We start from the raw sequence: 15,759 nt of genomic DNA, 5'->3' as shown, positions 1-15,759 counted from the left end.
TCTACATATATACATAAGCCTAGCTATATGTATGCAAAAATTAGTCCTAATTGTAATTTTCCTAATTCTTGTATAAATTTCCGTGCAACATCCACGTGAACGTGTTAACATACTGAGTGATCTCACAAACCGGATTGCTATAGGGTGCCACACGACTACCAGGCCCAAGGATGGAATGTTCCCTTTACAATTGATTACCAGGATTTACCCTCCTAGCCCATATCTGGTAGAAGGCAACATCTGGCTTCATTGTTGAGAAGGATGCTGAATGGAAAAACTTGAAGATGGTTTGAGTTAGAGACAGAGTGGGATCTAACCTCAGGCAAAAGGGGGAAAAAAAGGGTTAAAGTTCAAATGATGAGAAAAATAGAATGGGGGAACAGAAAAGTGTGAAGGTGCTCTTTATCCATTGAAATTTACTTCTCTCTGTCAAGGTGTGTCTCAGTAGCTTCTTGCAAGAGTGGGAGGGGAATGGGGAAGAAACAGTCTGTACTTTCATTTATTAAATGCAGCTTTCGCTGGTCACATTGCAACTCAATACAAACAGCCCAGCAGAGGGTAGGGCATTAACTCTCGTTCTCATCAATGTAAACACAACATTAATATTGAAGATTAAAGAAAATGGGTAAAAAGTCCAGTGTCTCCTCAATCTGTGTGAAGGTGAAGGTGGTTGCCTACCCTTGGCCAGGTCCCAAAGGGAGACTGAGGTTGTCACCTCTTCCCATCCACAGTGAAGCAGGCAAGAACCAGAGGAACCCAATTGCGTTCTTCCTGTAGGTCTCTAGATGGATACGTCGATCTTCAGAACTGGGCTTGCATGAGTTATTAAAGTTCTTCTAAAGGCCTGAGAGGTTCGTACCTTGCGTGTGCACTGAAATAGTTCCTTCAAAGCCCTTTCCCATGAATCAGTCACTGCCAATAGAAAATGTGACCGGTGTAAAACAGTCAGCCCTCGTAATTCCGCAGTCCCCATCGTGGCCCCTGGATTCTGGACAGTAGGGAGTTCAAAGTCACGGGAGCCTCGGTGATCATCCTGAAGGAAGCTGCCCATGTTTCAATATTGGCTGAAGATGGTTGATCTCCTTCCCGGGCCACTGCTGATAGAGGGTGATTGGTAGAGGCAGCTGATTTTCCTGCAGAGCCTCAAAGGATCAGATTTTCTGTTTTGGATTGCCAGTCCCCAAAATAAACAAACAAAATCCCCAAAGAAAAACAAATAAAAACAAAACAGGAGTGACTTTGGGGATAAGGAAACCCATTGACCTCACCTCCAGGACCCCCTGGCTACGATGTCCCCATTGGGTTTTCCCATGTGGTTGGTTCAGGTCATTGGTTTCCCCTCCGTTTGAATGCCCAGCTACACTGCAGGGCAAAGGGGAAAGTTTCCACTAAACAAAGACAATTTCGCTTCGATTTCCTGGGACGAATAACCCCTAGCACCCTGACTTCCCTTTCTCCCTAGTTATGATGCGAAGTATAATTATTAAAGAGCAACCAGAACATCCTAAAGCCCTGCCTTGATCTTGTGGCTTTGCAGTTAGATGAAAACCCTTTTACTCCCTCTCATCCCTTGATTTCCCATTCTTGAAGAGACTCATCTAGGTGGGCTGCATATCTAACCTCTGGGAATGCAGGGTTGTGGGGCAGGGACGGACTGGCTGGATCCTTGTGCAAGGTCTCTGTAGTGAGGGCAGCTTGACTGGGCCAAAGAGATAAATAAAAACAAACCAAAAAAGCATGGCTCAATTTTGAATTTGAAGGCTGGGCCCCAAACAGCAAGTGGCACTTCCCCTGCAGCATGTCTCCCCCTAGTGGTGGGCGTCTCGGTGCTAGCTGTTGTTCTCGGCTGTGAGATATTTCAGGGCAGCAAAGCCATAGCGGCGGGACATGTCCTGCTGAAACTCTTCCTTGAGGGTTTTGAGACAGATGCGGTATTGCTTGTTGGAACGGAACTTGGTAATGTCGAAGCTGGGGGCATGGGGCATGTGGATCATGTAGGCGTTAGGCAGCACAATGAATTCATACTCCTGGAAGAAGACAAGAGCAGCGTGAGAACCTGCCAGAGCCTGGCCGGGGTCGTGCATGATGAAGGCCCAAGCGAATGACTGAATGGTTAGTGAATGAATGACTTGATAATGGCACCCACAAGCACGGGGTACATGGACAGCATGATAGTTTTGGAGTGGGGCAGTTCAGGGCTGTTTCCATGACCTTGGACCAGGAAACTGGCTTCTCTGAGCCTTCATGTTCTCATCTATAAGGTGAAAGTAATAATATCCTTGAACGATGACCATGACGGGGAAGCCAATACTGTATAAACAGTGCTGAGCCGAGCTCATGGCCTAGAAAAGGTTTCTTAATAGATGTGGGCTCACACCCACATGGACACTCTAGGATGACACACGCCATGGGATATTCTCTTGCTCAATTAACTGACATCTGTTTATGATTCCTCATAGGACTTAATGCGATCTGACAGCCTCAACAGATGAGTGCAAAAGAAGGTACCAAAAAAAAAAAATGAGTGACACGGTGAAATAAAAACAAATGTTTCGCTGGACGTAAGCTCACCGAGAACAAACCTCCCCCTGACACATCCTCATAGCAGGTCACACTGTCATCCAGTATTCTCAACTTGGCAAAATACAGCTTAATTCTCAGGCCGAAAATAAAAGGCCACTGAAGAGCCAAAACAGGTGTCCCAGATTTAGGTCATATCGCTTAGAGGAGAACTCAGCACACTTTTACTCAGATCTATTTACTCTCATTTTGGACATATTGTCTGATAAGCTTTTGTTATCTAGTTTCCCAGCCCAGAGCAGATAAGAATAAACTCGGGGAAAATTGGGATGGGGAAACGTGGCTGTTATAGGTAGAACAATACCACAGCAGCCAGAAAAGACAGTTGCTGGTGAGGAATGAGTGAGAAAAACCATCAAAAGAAAATGCAAGATCTCCCAGAGCTGAACTGTCTGGGACATTTAGTGGAGGGACAAAGATCCCCCACCAACCGCACTAGCTCCATGGGTATGCGTGTTATTACCTGGCAGGTGTGCACTCATTGCTTCCTTAAGGTATTGGAAAGGGTAAGAGTATGTTTGGGACATGCTATTGGCAAAGAAAAGAAAATATGCAACATATTTTCAAGAATTCTGTCAAAACTATCTAAAACAAGCAAAGTCCAGGTCTCATGGCTGGAAATATTAACTTTCTTTGAACCAGTTCATCTCACAGCACTGCTGGACACATGAGCATGACATTCCTTTGAAGCAGAAGCTGAGGCAGACTGAACACTGTTGCCCATGAGTAGCACTCTGCTCATTCAAAGTATTATCAAAAATATGGATACTGACAGCCCTGCTTTCTGTTGTTAAATATGGACATGATTCTATAACCTTCTGTCTACATCAGTGGTTCTCAACCCCAGTGCTTCTCAATCACCTGGGACTGCTCTCAAACACTGGAACTATGGGAAGGAAAGTTCTCCTGGTGATTCTCATGAATGGCCAGCACTCAGTATCCAACCTTAGCTTTTTCTGAATTGGAGGTGCTCTTGTTGAAAAATATGTGCACTGTGCACCAGGAGGAGAGGTCTTGGAGAAGAGCACACACACACACACACAAACCAAAATCGGGTTGGAGGGACCCAGGAATCCTTCTTCTAATTCAACCAGAGCAGCTTTGCTTTTGTTTGTTTAACACAGGGGCTGAAAAATTAGAGCATGTCTGGCCCATTTCATGTTTTTGTAAATAAAGTTTTATTGAAACAGCCACACCCATTTGTTTAAAGACTGTCTAAGACTGAACTACAATGGCAGAGTTAAGTAGTTGAAAAGGAGACCTGTAGGTCCCATAAAGCTCAAAACACTTACTATCTGATCCTTTACAGAAAAAGTTTGTTGATCCTTGGTTTCACCTATTAGAATTCTGTAGAAGATCTACTTCGAAGTAGGAGTTCAATATGTATCAATGGGATGAATGAAGGAGTTCATGACTAAACAGTCTCAGAGTCACCACTCTGTTAGTAATGATGTATGCATCTACAAATCTTTTAGTAAAGGGTGGAATAATTAGCTGCATCTTAGCAGCATGCTTTGTCGTGTTACGTGATTCAAAGGCCAAGTGACGAATGGTCACATTTGCATGTCTTCATCATCAGGTTGGGTGAGGATGAGGAGGTGAAATGGTTTGTCACAGGAAACTCACGTTTACCTGGGTCCTGGCCAAGAACCCAACTCTCACCCAAGGGTTGAGGAAGGAGCAACGGTTTGGGATCAAGAGCCCGAGGATCAGTACTACCACTGGTCCACGAGCATACCTTGTTCCCTCTTAGCTCTTGGCTTTCTCATCTCCAAGGATCCCTTAAGCTCTAGGATCTAGGCCTCTCCCCTGTTGGTCGCACTAGGTGGATGCTCCGTTCTCACCTGCACATCCAGTTCCATGATATGCGCCACTTTGTTCCAGCCGAAGCCTACAAACCTCCGGTCGTACTCTGGGCAGTCGCGTCTCACGACAACATACGGCTCAAAATCGGCCTCCCACTCCACCCGGTAAGGCGTGGTGGCGGTCCGCCACTTGGCAAAGTTTGTGGGTGCGTGGCCTTTCGTCCAGACGTGGTACCTGAGACACACGGAGAAAAGCCATTGGGTGGAGGGAAGGAAGGCAAGCTCTCCAAATGCAGCCGATGTGGAGGAGGAAGAGGTGTACCCGGATGTAGTTCTCGGGTGAGTGGAACTGTCTCTCTCCCAAAAGCTATGTTGAAGTCCCAACCCCCAGTACCTGTGAATGGGACCTATTTGGAATCAGGATCTTTGCAGATATAATGAGGTTATGACAAGATCACAGTGGATTGGGGTGGGCACTAATCCAATGATTGCTATCCTTATAAGAAGGGGAAAATTGAGACACAGAGACACACCGCAAGAATACCATGTATAGGCATCGGCAGAGATGGGAATGATGGGTGCATCTGTAAATCAAAGATTGCCAAACATGACTGGCAACCACCAGAAAGAGCCTAGGACCTCAGGGAAGAAGCATGGACCTGCTGACAGCTTGATCTTGGACTTTTGGCCTCCAGAATCGTGAGAGAATAAATTTCTATTATGTTAAGCCATCCGGTTTTTAGTATTTTGCTGCAGCAGCTACAGGAAACCCTAATCCCGTCTGCTATCTGCACACTTCACTAACGAGGAGATTGTCAATATGAAAAGGAACTCCTGGAGGGCTCCATGCTATTTCTCAGGAACTGACTGCAGGGCGGCTTGTGTAGAGCGATTGCTGCCAGAGGCCACTGTGGTAGGCAGGAGTATAAGACTGGGTCCCCCAGGACTCTCACCCTGTACAATGCTCTCCCCTTGGGGCAGAACCTGTGAGTATATATGTAAGCGCTCCTGGGATTATGTTACATTATATGGCAGAAGGGATTGTTATAAATATAAATGAGGTTACTCACCAGTTTACCTTGCGTGAAAATGGGAGATAATGGAATCATGTGACCCTTTAGACCTGGGTCTGGAAGAAAGCAAGGAGCTACGTTGGGAGCTGCCTATGGGGGCCATGTGGCAAAGAACTAGACTCTAGGAGAGCAGTCCCTAGCCAAAAGCCAGCAGGAAAATGGGACCTTAGGCCTAGGAATGAAAGGAAAGAAATTCTGCTAACCACCAGTGATCTGGGAAGAGGAGAATTGCAGGTCTGCTGACTCCTTGATTTCAGCCCAGTGAGATCCCGAGCAGAGAATCCAGTCATTCCGTGGCCGGATCTCTGATCCCTAGAGACTGTGAGATCACAAATTTGTTTCAAGCCGCTATGTTTGTGATAAATTGTTATACAGTAGTAGAAAACGAATACAGTCATATAACCACAATAAGAAGCAGCTAATATTAGTTAACCACTTATTGTGTACTGAGACTATTTTAAATCTGTCTCTGTCTCTCTCTCTCTCTCTCTCTCTCACACACACACACACACACACACACACACACACACACACACACACAGATATTGTTTTAAATTCTCATAACTTACTAAATGTCAAAGTAAAAGCAGTAAGTGCTGGAGTTGCAATTCAAAACCAGGAAGCCTTGCTCAAGAGCCAGGAGCCTCCTTAAGCACTGGCTGGGTTACTTCTAACTCTCTCTCTTTCTCTCTCTTTTTTTTTTTTTGAGATGGAGTCTTGCTCTGTTGCCAGGCTGGAGTGCAGTGGTGCAATCTCGGCTCACTGCAATCTCCGCCTCCCCAGTTCAAGCGTTCAAGCGATTCTCCTGCCTCAACCTCCCAAGTGGCTGGGATTACAGACGCCTACCACCACACCTGGCTGATCTTTGTATTTTTAGTAGACACGGGATTTTACCACGTTGGCCAGGATGGTCTCCATTTCTTGACCTCGTGATCCACCTGTCTTGGCCTCCCACAGTGCTGGAATTACAGGTGTGAGCCACCACGGCCAGCTGGGTCACCTCTCTTACATATCCCTGTCCCCCACACTTCCTGGCCTGTTGAACGAGTACTCAACAATCGTGCACTAAACTGAATGAATGAATGAGTAGCCTAACAACATGACAGGCACCCGAGATGGGCCCATGTGTGGGATGGCAATATGCCTCTGGAAGCTACAGAGAGATGGCAGGAAGCTGGGTGTCTAGTGAAGGAGTAGGCAGGGACCAAGAGAAGGGTTAGGAAAAGGAGTATCCAGAGCTGGAAAGAAAAGTTTCATGAAATGAAAACAGGACAGAAGGGTGGGAACCCAAGAGCTTAGCTGCAGAGAGAGAGGAAGTGGAAATCCTGGATTCTATCTCATCCTATGGGCAGACTCTCCAAAGCAAGGGAGGCGCTAAGTGAGGGTGAGTGTTCTGTGTGGCCAAAGGGACACTTTCTGGCAGGGAACGCAGCTGCTTCCTTCTTTTGCTTTTCTACCATTGAGGCTGGACTCCCCCTAAACCCTCAGGGAACTGGCCAGTGTGGATGAACAGGCACTGGCCAATAGGTGGGCTTTGATCAAGTTGTGCTGTTGGGTGAGACAGCCAGGCTGGGGGAGGGCAGGAACTTGAACTTCAGCCCCACCAACACAGCAACTTCCATCAAAACCAAAGCCACTTAAATGGAAGAAAAATGAAAGGTGAAGTAATGTCATTTTCATGGAGTGTGGAAAAGGGATATTGCGGGAGATGTCAATCTCGGGTATGATCCAAAAATTAGGCCCCAAAGCAGTTGCTTTTCCATTTGCGAACTTGCTGAACGGACAGTCTTGACACCTGATGCCTTTGACAGAACTGGCACAGCACAGCTGATGGCCGTGAACTTGTATGAGGTTTAAAGCACAGCACAATGGAGAGATCAGGCCAGGGTTCAAATCCCACCTCTGCCACTTAGGAGCTGAACGCCTTGTAGAACCAAATGCTTTAACTAGGCATTAATTTCCTTTTGTGTCAACTGGGGAAAATAGTATCTATCTGGTTGAACTGCCAAGGAGACTGAATAAGAAAATGTAAAGAGCCTGGCACAATATCGGCATAGAAGAGGAATTCAATAAATGCTAGTTTAACAAAGTGGTTAAGAAACAATGGTTCTGGAGGCAGCCTGCCTGGGTTGGAATTCTGTCATTCAACAGGTATGGGTACATTAACTAATTGGCACCTTTGTTTCCTTCTCTTGGCAAAATGGACATAGCTGTATCTACTTCATAGATTTGTAATGATTATGTGACTTGATTCACACACAGTACTGAGCAGTTTCTGATACATGGTAATTCCTCAAAAAAAAAAAAAAAAAAAAAAAAAAAAGAGAGAGAGGCCGGGCGCGGTTGCTTAAGCCTGTAATCCCATCACTTTGGGAGGCCGAGACGGGTGGATCACAAGGTCATAACACGGTGAAACCCCGTCTCTACTAAAAAATACAAAAAACTAGCCAGGCGTGGTGGCAGGCGCCTGTAATCCCAGCTACTCGGGAGGCTGAGGCAGGAGAATGGCGTAAACCCGGGAGGCGGAGCTTGCAGTGAGCTGAGATCCGGCCACTGCACTCCAGCCTGGGCGACAGAGCGAGACTCCGCCTCAAAAAAAAAAAAAAAAAAAGAGAGAGAGAAAATTCTCTTTATTATTTCTCCTTGTTTGCTTCCCAGATATGACGCCGATTCCTAGTGGTCTTGCTCTCAGTGATACTGACAGCCATATTATTGGCCATCCATCCTTAGAATCTAAACTGTTGGACAATGATAATATGAAAAGGAAGGGAAAAGAACAGGGGAGATGGTGCCATTGCACTCCACTGTAGGGACAGTTGGGTCAGTTCTACTCATCTGGCTGAGGAGGCAGCTTTGATCACTTCAGCCCAGACACTGACAGCCTGCTGAATGGCTGGGCAGCACAGGGTGCAGTCAGGTTACAATGAACCTATTGTTCAAACAAGCCCCAGCCTGCGAATGACCTATTGCCAGGCCAGTAGACACCGAACTTTGAGTCTTGCTGTCTGAGACTAGCAATGCCAGGTAGCCTCCTTCCCCGCTCAAAAAGGGATGGGAAGACGAGAGAGGTTTCCTAGGTACGCCTTACAGGATGCTACTGGGGAGAAGAGATTTGGGGCACTTTGCTTTGAGCAGTGGTTCTCAAACTTGAGTATGCATTAGAATGATCTGGAAGACTGGTTCCAACTCCAGAGTTTCTGATGCAGGAGGTCTGGGCTAGGCTTGAGCCTCTGCATTTCTAACACGTTCCTAAGTGATGCTGAAGCTACTGGCCCGGGGACCACATTCTGGAGCCACCGCCCTAGAGGACTTGTAGGGGTGTGGACGCTTTCTCATTCCAGGTGTGGTAGGGAGCAGATTTCGGCTGCTCAGAGGCTGAAGAGTTTGTTATTTGGAGAGCAGGTGACAATAGCAAATCTCTCAGAGACAGGGGCTGTAATTTAGCACTTGGCATGATGGCTTGCAAGCTGCTGGACAGAGCGGCAATCATGGACACAGCAGGCCACACCCCAGCTCTTGTGGCCACAAATGTGGCTGTGAAATGAGTTCTCGGTTCACCGTGGTATGAAGATGGCAGGAAGGATGCCTTGGAAATGTGTCAGATGCTCAGACTATGGCATCCATGGGAGACTTAGACTCAGGTTTGGTCTGAAAGTCTCAATTTCGAGGAGCAAGTTTTTACCCTGCATTTTAAAACACTGGGTTAAAAAAAAAATCCAGGACTCAATCAGTAGCCAGATGGTATTCTGACGAAGAACACACAGGTTCCTTAGACCTGGGCAGAATCCAGGCTCTGCTATTCACTGGCTGTGTGTCATTGGCAAGTTATTAAACTTCTCAGAGCCTCAGTTTCATTATCCAGGCAATGGGGATAACAGTATCTGTCACATAGATTTATTGTGAGAATTAAATATGTAATCACAGTGCCTGGCACATGCTAAGCATGCAATAAGTGGTAGTTATTTCTTTCAGAAAAGAAGGAAGGCTTGGGTTGGGTGGGGGCCTCCTAACTCTTCCAGGTCACTTTCTAGAATTCTCGATAGAGGAAGAAGGCTGGAGTTTGAGTCCTGGCTCTCCTGGGACCTCTCCACTCCTCAGTTTCTTCGTCTGTATAAAATGTGAAAAATGATAACCTCTGAACTGTTGAATGAACTACCCATCTCATAGTTATTTTCACAAGATATAGTTTATTTGAGGAAACTTTCTAGAAATTTCTAGAAACTTAATCGCGGTATGAAAACCCAAGTTATTATGACTATAGTGTTTTCAATAAAACTCCGATGCTCTAGAAAGGTATGCTTTTTAGCTCCAAGGAAGTGTTGGCCATTCTGACATCATTCACAATAGTGGCCTCACTTTAAAACTGGAGCAGGGCCAGGCGCGGTGGTTTACGCCTGTAATCCCAGCACTTTTGGGAGGCCGAGGTGGGCAGATCACCTGAGGTCAGGAGTTCGAGACCAGCCTGGCCAACATGGTGAAACCCTGTCTTTACTAAAAGTACAAAAATTAGCCGGGTGTGGTGGTGGGCACCTGTAATCCCAGCTACTCAGGAGGCTAAAGCAGGAGAATCGCTTAAACCTGGGAGGCGGAGGTCACAGTGAGCTGAGACCACGCCATTGCACTCCAGCCTGGGCAACAAGAATGAAACTCTGTCTCAAAAACAAACAAACAAACAAACAAACAAACAAACAAACAAACTGGAGAAGGTGGAAGCACCAGCCCTCTCTTCAGACTGCTCAGTTATGGCACCCAGCAGGCCACCTACTTTTCCCTGGATCACTACATGTAATGCAGCAGCCTGTCCCCAGGACATGTAACCTGTTTGCACTTGTGCAGTGGCACAGACTCCTGCAACACTTGGGACAGGTGACAGGGGAGCTCCCTGGCAATGTTCCTGTAGGACTCAGGGGCCTGGGAAAGAAGGAAATCAGGGTTCCATTTGCGACGATCAGTTGGGCAACAGGAAAGCTGGCTGCCACATGTGCTGGGTCACCTTGATGACTTGAAGTTGTTGACACAATGGTTACACATCCCCCAGGCCTCAGGGGCTCAGAGAACAGACCACTCATACCACAAAGAAGAGGGAAAACCACTGCCATGGTGCTAACAGAATGAAACCCACCTACCAAATGAATGGATGGACAAGCACACAAAAGAGAGAGCTCGGAGCCAGGAGATGGGAGCAGGAACCTAAACTGAGTTTAGTAAAAAGGACAAACAGAAATAAGCTAAACCTTCCTACCCTTCAGCCCTCCAAACATGCCTACCCTTCCATCTGAACACATAACGTCTGTCATCCATGCACAAAAAAGTACATGGCACGTACCGGCATGGGGAGAGGAGCGAGATTACACAGACGTTGTCTGGAGAAAGTGGTGCCTTCCCTGGCGTCACAATGGACTAAGGTGAGCAACAAACTTCCAGATCAATAGCTTTGGCATCTGGGTTTCCCAGGAGAAAGAAGGCCTTCGAGCACCCCCAGAGTACAGCAGATAGCGCCACTCACCTGAATGTGAAGAGGGTCCCCATGTCCAGCATTGACAGCAACTCCGCCTTCGACTTGGGGAAGGAGAGCCGGTAGCGCAGCGTCTCGAATGCGGGGACGATCATTGCTTTCTTGGTGTTGGCAAGGTCGAGCTGGATGACAGACTTCCTGAAAAGAGGGGACAGGCAGAGACAGAGTCCCTGTGACACCAGGCCAAGGTCTTTTCCCCATGAGGGCGGGGTGGTCACTGGCCCAGGGAAGTGTGGGAGAGAAAGCTCAGGTCAGCCTCTCAATTAAAGATGGGGAAACTGGGCCAGGTGCGATGGCTCACGTCTGTAATCCCAGCCTTTGAGAGGCCGAGGCAGGCACATCACTTGAGTTCAGGAGTTCGAGACCAGCCTGGTCAACATGGTGAAATCCCGTCTCCACTAAAAATACAAAGAAATTGGAGGGGCATGGTGGCGCACACCTGTAGTCCCAGCTACTTGGGAGGCTGAGGCACGACAATTGCTGGAGCCCGGGAGGCAGAGGTTGCAATGAGCTGAGATCACGCCGCTGCACTCCAGCCTGGGTGACAGAGATAGATTCTGTCAAAAAAAAAAAAAAAAAAAAAAACAGGCAAAGAAAGGAAAGAAAGGGAAGAAAGGAAAGAAAAAAAAAGGAAAGAAAAGAAACAGAAAAGGAGGAAAAGAAAGAAAAAGAAAGAAAGGAAAGAAGACAAGAGAAAAGAAAGATAGGGAGCCCTGGGAGGCAAAGCAGCTTGCCAAACACTTGGGGAACCCAGAGTGGAACGAGATCTGCTGTCCCCGAGACACAGAGCTTGGTCTTCCTGGAGAATAAACAGAGGGCAGATCAGACTGAGGGGCCGGGAGAACCTCCCACACATTTTCAGTGTGTGCTCCTGCCAGAGTCAGGCACAGAAGGAAGGCTTCAAAGGACCACAGGGGTTACAGCCCAGTCTGCTTGGTTCCCTGGGCTGGTCAATCACTCCGACTGCAGCCCTGGCCACACCAGAGCAGGTGGACAGAGAGCCGATGAGAGAATCACCCAACTGGGTACTTTCAGGTTCCATTTCAGTGACTCCTCAACTCCTTGAATTTTCCAGACTCCAAGCCTTTAAAGTAGCCAGAGCCACCCTAGGCAGCCAGCGCTGGGAAGACAGCTCTGGTATCCCCCTTGGGGGAAGGTTCTGCAAAGTCTTGCCTTAGTGCCTGGCCTTCCACTCTGCTCCTCTGAGCCCTGATCCTGCACGCCTGGGTTTGTCTGCCTTTTCCCTGCTCTGTGGCTGACACTTGGAAGAGGAGAAAGGCTCATGGTGGGCCATAAATGGCCAAGCATCTAGTGCCATATGGCATGAGGACTTTTTTTGTTTTTTGAGACGGAGTCTTGCTCTGTCACCCAGGCTGAAGTACAGTGGCGTGATCTCAGCTCACTGCAACCTCCGCCTCCCAGATTCAAGTGATTCTCCTGCCTCAGCCTCCTGAGTAACTGGGACTGCAGGCGCATGCCACCACATCCATCTAATTTTTGTATTTTTAGTAGAGATGGGTTTCACCATGTTGGCCAGGCTGGTCTTGATCTCTTGACCTCGTGATCCGCCCGCCTCGGCCTCCCAAAGTGCTGGGATTACAGGTGTGAGCCACCGCGCCTGGCCAGCATGAGGTTTTTAATAAACACAGACTGGATTTGAACCCCGGCAAGGTGACTTTATGGGTCCTGCCATCCTGGGAAAGAGATTTAGCTCCTCACTACCTTTGGTCTCTCATCCCTAAAATGATGGCAATAACATCTACCTCCTGGAGACTGAACAAAGTCATATACCGCCACTTGGCACATGTGGCCAGGGACAGGCATGCTGTGACAAGTGGTCACTATTCTACTGCAGTGCTATCATGACTCTCTGACTTGGATCTTCTGTGATCTCTTTCGGCCAGGACCTAGGAATTCATTCTGGCCTCCTGCTTGGACACTGACCTTTGGGTCTCAAGGTCATCATGGCTGTCGGTTTCTATCTCTAAAATAGAGAAAGCAGACTTTCCTGGGGAAGAGGTAGGCATTGTAAGGCATTTTGAAAAACCACTGAAAGTAGCAGCCCTCCATGGCCATAAAACTGTCCATTGAAGGCTGGGCACAGTGGCTCACGCCTGTAATCCCAGCCCTTTGGGAGGCTGAGGTAGGTGGATCACAAGGTCAGGAGTTCGAGACCAGCCTGGCCAATATGGTGAAACCCTGTCTCTACTAAAAATACAAAAATTAGCCGGGTGAGGTGGGGGTGCTGGTAGTCCCAGCTACTTGGGAGGCTGAAGCAAGAGAATCACTTGAACCTGGGAGGCGGAGGTTGCAGTGAGCCGAGATCGCGCCACTGCATTCTAGCCTGGGCGACAGAGCAAGATTCCGTCTCAAAAAAACAAAAAACAAACAAAAAAAAACCCAAAAATCAAAAATCTGTCCTCCACTGCTACATTATTAAAGTCACTTCACTCAATCAGACTTGGAGCGTGTGCATTAGCAGGGACTGGAGCTGGCATGCAAAGAGGAATCACACGGTACGGAAGTGACTGAGTCACCCCAGGCCTGAATGGGACAAAACAGGGTGGCAGTCCCAGAAGGACACAGGACATCAGCAGGGCTTCGTTATCACTGAATGATGAGGGGGAATCTGGATCAGGTCAGAATAAGGACAGTTTCCTAAAACCATCCTTGGTTAATGGATCTCACCAGCTCCCAGTAAAGAGGGGGTGGTTGGGATGGGCTGGAAGTTCATTTTGGAACCCTCTGAATATCAATTTGCAGTTCACTCTTTACCACAGTGCTCACGTTAACTACATACCAAATAATATATAGCTCTCTCACCACTATTCCAGAGGAGGTTCCTAAAGGACGACAGCAAGATATAGCGTGTGGCGAGCTCTACTCAGCCAGTCTGAGGGCTAGAGGTTTGAGTCAGCCTGTCCTGGCCTGGATTCTTCTCCCACTTTGTCTGAACAATGTTAGTTTTCAAACATTCAAGATTCCCTCCTCTATGGCTAGGCGTCTAGTGTCAGCTAGCACTCTCTTTTGTATCAAACCTGGATTAGATATGGGCAGAGCTAGGCTCTTTACCATTCCCCCTGGAAAGGTGGGTACCTTATCTATTGATTCTGGGTATTGGGGGTGGGATATATGGGTCTAAAGAATATCCTTGGACCAAGACAGCAAAGCCCTTGGAATCCCTGGGGCAGGGGGGGAAGGTGTCCCTGTACTGGTGGGTGGTTGCTACCCATTCAACTATCACCCAGCACCTATGATGTGCCAGGCATGTGAAGATACAGGGTGAAAAGAACAAGCAAAGTCTCTGCCCGCATGGTGCTTACATTCACATAAACATCTCAGGATGCTACAAGCCTAGGGACAAATCTTTGTAAACTGGGGCCCCAGACTGTATTTGTAGCTGATTATTTTATAATACAATGCTATAGAAACAGAATAGAAGGCTGCGAGGGCAGAACTATAAAGGGAGTGGGCAAAACATAAAGACACATACACATATATATGCGATGGATACAGAGCTCTACAAACATGGATGTTTGTATCTATATAAGGCTCAAGTTACTATTATCATCAGTTGCTATAGGAGCTGCTTCTTGGAGATTAATTTCTGCTAGAAAATAATTCCCCTTTCTATGGGAGCAACCTGCCCCCTATACATAGAAGCAAGCTCTCAGAGTTCTCTGCCTGTCCTACCTGCACCCCTGGCAAGGGCAGGTTTTTTAGGATTAGACACTTGACCCAGGCTGAGCACATCAGTTTCTTACTCTTGGAAATTTGAATAGAAATAGAGACTGCGAAAGCACTGACTTTCAGTGATGAAATGCTCTAAAGACTTCTGAACTGCTGCAGAGGGGCCCAGAGCTGCCCTGGTTAATTGTAGTCTCATGTATTGGTTTTCCAAGTCCTAGTTTGATTTCATAAGATAACCCATCCATTATTTGCTTTGTTTTCCTTTGATTTGTTTTTATTTTACTTAAGCTACCTGGTATTGGTTTCTGTTGCCTGCAACTAAACAGCCCTAACCAATATACCGGAAGACCAAAGCAGACAGACCCAGTAAGCAGCATGCCTCACAAATGCAGTCCTAGCAGGCCTTATTTCCCTCTGCATAGACAGCACCAGATTCTGGAGCGCTTTCTGCAACCTCCCTTTAATCTCACTAAAATACAAACTGCCACAAAGATGGATCTGTCACCAGATAGCTCCATTTCAGACTCAGTTCAAGGAGGTTTCAATACTGATGTCCTGAAAGGGTCTCATTATGAAGTTGTTTCAGCAATAAAGAGACTTCATGGTATAAACTCTGAGCACCTCTGTTTTTTGAGAAGGTGACGGCAGCCTGGGTCTTTCTGCTCTGTGTTGTTAGTACATCTTACCCTGGATGGGGCTTGCTGTCCTAGGGGTCAACAATGTGCAGCCATCAGTTCTCTGGAAAGTGAGTCCTGCAGAGGATGACGTGCAGTCTTCCAGGAACAGTGGGGCAGGACGATGAGTGAGAAAGCTGGGCGAAGAGCCAGGAGACCTGAATTCTAGGTCCACCCTGAGAAGCTGAGTGACTTTGGGTCACTCCATTACTCTTTAGATTGCTAAATTTAGATTATTAAGATGGGAGCTTTGGAAGACAGTCAGGTGTAGTGGTAACAGACCAGGCATCTAGCTCTGACTCTACTCGGCTGTCTTCTTGGGCAAATCGCTTTCGCTATTTTGAGTCCTGGGGTTGATGCATTTATAAAATATGTTGATGAGGATAAACACAGTGCTTGTGGAAGGGCTTGCTACAATGCCT

At 47.2% G+C, this 15,759-nt stretch overlaps 1 protein-coding gene across 4 annotated transcripts in view; it reads right to left on the bottom strand.

Moving 5' to 3' along the window:
- Positions 1-481: 481 nt before the first annotated feature.
- Positions 482-15,759, bottom strand: part of LARGE1 (LARGE xylosyl- and glucuronyltransferase 1) — a 633,432-nt gene continuing 618,154 nt past the window's right edge. For all 4 annotated transcript variants that reach the window (XM_050745851.1, XM_050745855.1, XM_050745853.1 and 1 more), the window contains exons 13-15: positions 10,965-11,111; positions 4,425-4,620; positions 482-2,027 (exon numbers count right to left, since the gene is read on the bottom strand). In XM_050745851.1, the coding sequence (XP_050601808.1) occupies positions 1,830-2,027; positions 4,425-4,620; positions 10,965-11,111 (541 nt within the window). In that variant the 3' untranslated portion in view covers positions 482-1,829. The remainder of the gene's footprint in view (positions 2,028-4,424; positions 4,621-10,964; positions 11,112-15,759) is intronic.

Source organism: Macaca thibetana, chromosome 10 (genome assembly GCF_024542745.1).
Source record: "Macaca thibetana thibetana isolate TM-01 chromosome 10, ASM2454274v1, whole genome shotgun sequence".
NCBI lineage: Eukaryota > Metazoa > Chordata > Mammalia > Primates > Cercopithecidae > Macaca > Macaca thibetana.
This window is presented reverse-complemented; position numbering and strand designations above follow the sequence as displayed.